General features: G+C 44.1%; 1 protein-coding gene across 1 annotated transcript; it reads left to right on the forward strand.

The window, feature by feature from the left end:
* The first annotated feature begins 1833 nt into the window (after positions 1-1833).
* LOC127543358 (uncharacterized) lies at positions 1834-7345 on the forward strand. Its single transcript, XM_051969386.1, has 3 exons — positions 1834-2683; positions 4269-4318; positions 6464-7345. The coding sequence occupies exons 2-3, from the start codon at positions 4288-4290 to the stop codon at positions 7225-7227; spliced, it is 795 nt and encodes a 264-aa protein (XP_051825346.1). The 5' UTR covers positions 1834-2683; positions 4269-4287; the 3' UTR covers positions 7228-7345.
* The last annotated feature ends 209 nt before the right edge of the window (positions 7346-7554 follow it).

Here is a 7554-nt window from a genome sequence, read left to right on the forward strand (position 1 = left end):
GTCAGGATAATAAGCTTAGTCACAAGATACTTTCAAGAAGCCTAACAAAACTTATAGAATTCCAGAAAATGAGTCCTCTTCCCTTTCCGGTTACTTTGTTTGACTGATGCCCTCTTTCTTTGTTCTCTTTCACCTGTCCCAATTGAGAGCTGCATACTCTCAGGTCTCCAGGCTTTAAAGTGCAAACCTGACCCAGATCCGTCTTGGGGGTGTGTGGGTTTTTGTTTTTTGTTTTTGTTTTTTCAGATACAAACTTTTAGTTTAGAGAAAATTATCCACTCGATCAAGCCCTTTTTCCATCTTATTTTCGAGTTGATTTGTAGGACTATTAGGAGAATTATTAGAGAGCCTGAAATGAACCCTTTCACAACAAAGCTAGCAGTGCCTTGGCAAATTGGCTAAGTCAAATCCACAAGATGATTTCAAGAGAGGCAGACTTTCTATCCAGGGTGTGAGAGGAAGTTTGGTGACCAGCAGGGTGGTAGCAGACAAGCCTGGAGAGACTTGTAGGAAAAGGTGCTAAGTGAAGTGAGCAGAAGCAGGAGATCACTGTACATGGCAACACAAGATTGTAGGAGGACCAAATGTGATGGAAGTGGCTCTCTTCAACAATGAGGGGATTCAGGCCTATGCCAATGATCTTGTGATGATGAGCGTTACCTTACCCAGGGAGAGGACTGTGGGAACTGAGGGTAGATGACAATATAGGCTTTTCACACTTTTTCATCTGATTTGCTTGAAATTTTTCCTTCCCAGTTTGTTTTACTTTTTGATCTCCTTTTTCTTGTGCAGCAATGTAATTGTATAAATTGGCAGGCCTATTTTGGATGGAACATGTATTTTAGCCATGTTGAGCACATATTGGATTGCATGCTACCTAGGTGAGGGGGGGAAGGTGGGAATAATTGGAATGCAGGATTTTTCAAGGATCAAGGTGGAAAAAATGATCCTCGTTTATGTTTTGGAAATAAAAAACTTCAATAAAAATCAATGAAAGGAAGATTGACAACAGGGAATGAATGGAGGTAAAGAATATTAGGGAAGATAGAGAAGAGGAGAAGGAGGTAAAAGTCAGTTCTGTTGTCCTGACAATAAAGACAGCCAAATATCAGTTCTGGATTTGAACCAGAAAGAGAAAAGAAACAAAAGCTGAATCAAAGAAGTTTTACAAAGAAGAATATCCTATCCCCCTTCTCTCTGCACGTCAGATACAAATGTAGTTTTGTTTTTTTCCTTTTTCATGGACAGTCAGACAAAGACAATGATTGAAAAAGTTAAATGTTGAGAGCTCTTTTGAATCTTTGGTAAAGATACACTCTCGGTGGAAGATGACAATGTATGTAATGAGAATCAGGGGGAAATAAAGTTTGAAACCCAATACAGGCAGAGGGGCATAGGTTGATGAAACTATGTAACCAACAAGGTTCCTGTTTCTACACATCTATTCCAGCCTTCCAATGACAGAGGAGATTGGAAGAAGGCAAGTGATAGAACAGAAAAAGGGTTCCATGTGAGGTCATCAGTACCTCACAAAGAGTTAGTAGGATAAAAGAGCAGGAATCTCAAGCGCCCGTGCTCTGTGCGGGAGAGAGAGTGAGCGTGAGAGAGCGAGAGAGAGCGAGAGCGAGTGAGAGAGCGAGAGAGCGCCAGAGCCAGAGGCAGGGAGAGCGAGTGGGAGAGAGGCGGAAGGAGGAGAGGAGGAGAGAGGTAGAAGGAGAAGGAGAGGAGAGAAGAGAAGGAGAGAGGTGGTCGGAGCGAGAGAAGGAGAGAGGTGGTAGGAGCGAGAGAGGGAGAGAGGGAGTAGGGGGGAGGGGCGGGGAAGGGGAGGGGAGGGCGGTGGGGAAAGGGAGGGAGAGGGAGGGAGTGGGAGGGAAGATTGTTGTGGGAGAAAGAAAGGAGAGGGTTGGGACAGGGAGAAGGGGAATAGATAGAGAGAAGATAGAGATAGATAGAGAGTAGATAGAGATAGAGATAGAGTAGATAGAGATAGAGATAGAGTAGATAGAGATAGAGATAGAGAAGATAGAGATAGATATAGACAGAGATAGAGATAGAGATAGAGAAGATAGAGATAGAGATAGAGTAGATAGAGATAGATATAGACAGAGATAGAGATAGAGATAGAGAAGATAGAGATAGATATAGGGAAGCTAGAGATAGAGCTAGAGATAGAGAAATAGAGATAGATATAGCCAAGATAGAGATAGATATAGAGTAGATAGAGATAGATATAGAGTAGATAGAGCTAGAGATAGAGAAGATAGAGATAGATATTGAGTAGATAGAGATAGATATAGAGAAGATACAGATAGATATAGAATAGATAGAGATAGAGAGAAGATAGAGTTAGATATAGTGTAGATAGAGATAGATATAAAGTAGATAGAGCTAGAGATAGAGAAAATTGATAGTTATATAGAGAAGATAGCGATAGATAGAGACAGATTTAGAGAAAAGATAGAAATAGAAACAGTAGAAATAGAAGAGAGTGTGATAGAGACAGAGTGAGACAGAGAGTGCAAGGAGGGAGAGTGAGAGAAAGAGAGAGACTGTGTGTGTGTGTGTGTGTGTGTGTGTGTTTGTGTGTGTGTTTTTGTTTGTGTGTGTCTGTTCGTTCCATATCCTGATTCCTCACCCACTAAGGGATTGCCTTGTTTTTCGCATCTTCGAGAAGCTCTCAGAGGTAGGAGGATTTACAAATGATATAGAGTATCCTGGGGATGGGGTTAGCCAAATATGTATAGAAGGAAGAATGAGGTCGTTGGTATTTTTTTTGGGGGGTGAGGTGTGTGTAATTTTGTGGGAAGTCGTGGTTTCTAGAGATCTGAGAGACATACCTTGTACCAGCAATAGGAGATGGACAAGATGGTGGTTCCTCTGTACTCAATGGGGGGAGCAGCTAGGATACAACTGAGATCATAAGAGAGAACCCTCTTCTGTAGACTCTGTTGCGGTAACTCAAACATCAGAGACTCACTTCCAAAGAAAATAGCTTTTGTTGTTATCCTGAAGAAGCTTCTCTGTTCTTATGTAGAACAAAGACATGGGCCTGGGGCTTAGGAGGACCTGTGTTTCCAATTCAACCTCACACAGAGTTGAGTGTTGCTGAGGCAAACCATTTCACCTGCTTGCCTCCATTTCCTCACTGGGTGGTTGTAAGGATCCAACGAGATGGTATATTGGGAAAGGCTGTTGAGGACAGTGGAAAGGATGGAAGAGAGGTGCTTCCTCTCTTTCTTTTTCTCCTTGAGATGACCTCAAGACTGCCTCCAAATCCTCATTGTTAGAGCATTCAAACAATTCCATCCATTGGGGAATCAAGCTGAACCGTGTGCATCCCCTTGGGTGGAAAGGAGAGGAGTTCTTCACCTCGTTCTGACAATTGACACTCTGACAACTATTCCATCTTTCTCCAAACCATATTTCAAATTCATAAACAAATTCTTTGCAATCTCAAAATGTATATGTTTTCCATTTTCTTTTGATTAGAGGAGGTGGGCAAGTTTATTTATTGTACCTGGAGATATCCAATGTAGGTGTAAAAAATCCCTTTCTCCTGTAGTTGGGGAGCCAATCTGTCATTTCTTCTTAGAGAGGTCGTGTGCTTCAAAACACTGAAAGGGTTAAGAAAGGTTAGTCCAGGGTAGGCCCACACTGTAGTTAGGACTTTGGCCTTAGGTCTTGTGCATCTGAGAATACAAATAGGAGAGAACTCTTTGGGGAAAGCAGCAGCAGGGATGGGAGCCCATGGACAGTAAGCCTGACAGGTCCATAGGATGTTGTGAAATCAAAGAAAATTGGAATGATTCTCAGAAATTTTGTGCTTTGGGTAGTGTGATAGAAGTTACCCGCCACAGCAAACCAATGAACTTTACAGGTTCTGCTTTCTACTGACAGACACTTTGCCTACAAGGTTCCATCCTCTTGTTTTTCTATTGACATAGAAGGGAGTTTCTCAGTTGCTGCCTTTGGATTCCTTTGAATGATGAGGAGAGAGGAAAGAAGGGATGGAGAAAGGGGGAAACAGGGAAAGGGACCTTTAGGAATGGATCAAACTGGATAAAATGGAAAAAAAAAAGATTTTTATCAATTGTGTTGAGGCTGGCTCTACTGTAAAAACACATAGGATGATGAAAGGCCATAGCTGGGCTGTGCCCAGTGAGCTGTCCGGGCTTTCTTGTACTGCTTGCTGCTCCTTTAGCTGGGAAGATGGGGTAGTTATTGGAACCAAAGCTTAGTGTTAATTTGTTGACATTTTCTTCCCTCAGGAATTCCCTCGGCTTCAACATGGGGAAGAAAACTCAGATATTGCCCCACGGTGAGAATCAATTAATCAACAAACATGTAGTCATACTTGTTCTTTTATCAGTCACTATATTAAAGGAGGAAGAGACACCCCAAAATTCATTCTAAGAGGAAAGGCCAAAAGCTCACAAACAAGAATATGCCAGATCCATCTCGAGGATAGAAAAGTAATGTGTCAAGGCATGATCCTAATGGAACAATCAGGTTAACAGAAGAGGTTAGGAGACAGGGGAACAGGGTGAACTGGTTGCTAGCTCCGTGAGGGAAGAAAAGAAGACCTCTGCGGAAAAAAAAACAGGTTGAGTAAGGAATTCAAAGATGCCTAACTCGATGGCTCCTATGTGGGCTAAGCAAAGGGAAGAGTGGTGGCTGCCTGAGCCGGCACACCTGGTGGACAGGAAAGGGAATTTCAGAAGAGGGCAGAGAGTGCAGGACAAAGAACAGGTTCTCTTTTGGACACTTGGAGCTTCTGGTGCAGTTGGGCAAATGGGACAAAATGTTCAAGAGAGATGATGTGGGAATTTGGGAAGAGAGCTCAAGTGAGAGACTGAAGCAGGTTCAATCCACCTGGGAGTGGTTAAGCTTGATGTGATAACATTGCGACCTAGGAGGATGCTTTCAACTGCTTAGGACATGATCAATATTCTGAGAGGTAAAAGGAGTATCCACACTCAGAGGGTAAGGGGTATGAGTGGAATTGGAAGGGATAATATCTTTTTTAAAAATGATGGAAAGGACTGCTATAGGAATGTACAGGAAGAGGGGAAAAGAGAAGTGAATGGTGTAAATGATCTACCATAAGAAAGAGAGGCTAGAAAAAAGTTTTCTCATCGAATGGAAGAGGGAGAGGAGAAGTTGGTTGAGTGAACCTTATTCTTAGTGGTATTGGTTCAAATAGGAGGCACCATAAATACTGAATAGGGCCATGGAACTCTATCTTAGTCTGCAGGAAAATAGGAGGGGAATGGAATATGGGAAGGGGAAGATGATAAAAGAACAGGTCATTTTGGGCAAGTCATTGATCAGTAATGAAACACTTTTGAGGAAAGAGACTGAAAAGAAAGAGAATAAATGGGGGGAAATACAATGATCAACGGGAAATGGAAAAACCATTTTTGAAACCCATTTCTCTGATGAGATATCATTGTTCTCTGGGAAATGATGAGCAGAATGTTTTCAGAGGGGGAAAAAAACCCTGCAAAGTCTTCCTTGAAGAGGGTGAAATATGCCCTATATGAAGTGACAGCAATATTCTGGGGTGACCATTTGAAAATGATTGGGTTTTTCCCAGTAGCACAATCATCTACAACTCCTCTGAAGGACTTAGACAAACAAACAAATCCTATCGATTCACAGATTAGGAATAATTATATCTGAATACAGAGAGAAGCCTTCTCTATTTCTCTTTTGATGGCTCTACTTTTCACTTAATTTTTCTTGAGGTGTTTCTTTTTGATTAAGGTGGGAGATGTATGTTTTTATTCACAACTTTGATGGAAAAGTTGGCCTAGTTTGAAATGTGGTTTCTTAATTGTGGGTGGGAATCCGGGAAAGAAGCTAGAAAGCAAAAATCTTAAAAACAAATGTAAAAGGAAAAAATGTGAATGTAACTAGGGGACAATATTCAAGAAATTCAATAAAAAGCCAAAAATATCTTCCCTTTTGTACTTTGGAAGTTCTAAGAGTAATTTTGCATTTTAATTAGTAAAACTCAACTGAATGAGAATGTGAGAAATGACAGTGCAGAGTTTAGAAAAGTGAGAAAGGGGGAAGAATGAATGGAGGCCAGAGTCAATCCACATTATCTGCTGTGGGCCAAGCTCCACAGTAAGCACTGGGGGGATGCAAAGAATGGCCCAAGCCGGGCTCTGGTCGGAGGAGCTCCCAGTCTAAGGCGGTGAGCCCTACAAACAACTGTACAAACAAGAGGGTTACCAGAAAAATAGGAAGGAATGAAGTTGTCTCTTGGGCTTCCTCCCAGTATGTGAACGAGGGAGAGCATATGCAAGAGCACACTGACAAGGGTCCGGTTGTCCTCCAAAGGCCAGGGATCCCTGGGGGTAAATCCTAAACCGTGAGCCGCTCCTATCTTTCCCCCGCCCAAATCTGCTTGCCGATTCCTTCCCCTTTGTTCATATGGTCCCTTCTTCATTCACAGACTTGGTCCCGGAGGAGAAGAGCTTTTTCCAGAAGGCCAAATCCCTTTTCCCAGGTCCCCCTCATCGGGTTACTCCCTGCTCCTCAAGCAGTGATGAGCAAGTGCTGGATGTGGAGGGCCAGAACGGCATCCCGGCTGCCGCCTCAGCAAGGCAGGAGGAGGAGGTAGCGGGCCCATCCTGGGGGCCAAGTTCAGCTTTGGCGGCTCCTTCTAGTTCGCTGGAAGTTCCCCTGCTTCTGGAGGAACTATTCCCTCCTGGTTTGCCCAGGGTCCTGGAGAAAGTCATGCAGGCCTGGGCTGACAAGAGCCACAGGGACACAAGATCCGAGACATCCTCCTCCGAGATCACCTCGGAATCCTCTTCCACATGGGACCAAGGGGACGATTCTGAAGCCGAGGAAGAACAAACGCGAGTCATCTCGATCAAAAAGACCTTTGGTGATCCAAGCAGCAAGAAAGTGCATCCAGCCCCTCCCACAGAATGCACCACGTGCCAGGAAATGCCCCACGAGCCCTCCTTCAATTGGCCCCTAGCAAAAGATGCTCAAGGCCAACAAGAGAGCCCAGCCTCTTCCCCCGCCAAAGGCAGGCAAGGGCTCTGGAAAAGGAGAGGCAAAGTCCAGCCAGCCTTGGATGCCAAGTCTAAAACAACTCCGAGGACGGACCGCGAGCAATCCTCTTCAAGCGCCCAGAGACAAGGCCCAGAGACAAACCGAGGTTGCTTTCGGGGCTTTTGGAGAAGTTTATTCTCTGGAGGACGGTAGGGAGGGCTTGGAGCCTAGACTCCAGTTCCAGCTCTCCCCATTTCCCCCTCCCCCCCAAAGAGAAGAAGTGTGTGAAGGGACCCCTTTCAATCAAAAATTCGAGGTAGCACAGGGGTCCTCCAGACCAACAAAAAAGTGAAGAAAGCCTCTGGGACGTGAACGTGTCTGAAGAGGGCAACATGTGGGGGCTAAATCCACAGAAGAAGTGGGGACTCCTGGTCTAGCTGGGAGGGGCTGGAGCCTCAGCAGAAGCACAGAGTGTTTTATCTCCCAAACTCTCTGAGAGTCAAGTTGAAGTCTGAGAGCTGGAGGCCTGAGTGAAGCTGG

Source organism: Antechinus flavipes, unplaced genomic scaffold (genome assembly GCF_016432865.1).
Source record: "Antechinus flavipes isolate AdamAnt ecotype Samford, QLD, Australia unplaced genomic scaffold, AdamAnt_v2 unplaced_scaffold98, whole genome shotgun sequence".
NCBI lineage: Eukaryota > Metazoa > Chordata > Mammalia > Dasyuromorphia > Dasyuridae > Antechinus > Antechinus flavipes.

Excerpts from the sequence above, each read along its gene's own strand:
- LOC127543358 (XM_051969386.1), top strand. The coding sequence starts at position 4,288 with ATGGGGAAGAAAACTCAGATATTGCCCCACG. Across the intron at positions 4,319-6,463 it reads AACTCAGATATTGCCCCACG|ACTTGGTCCCGGAGGAGAAG; the intron begins GTGAGAATCAAT and ends CTTCATTCACAG.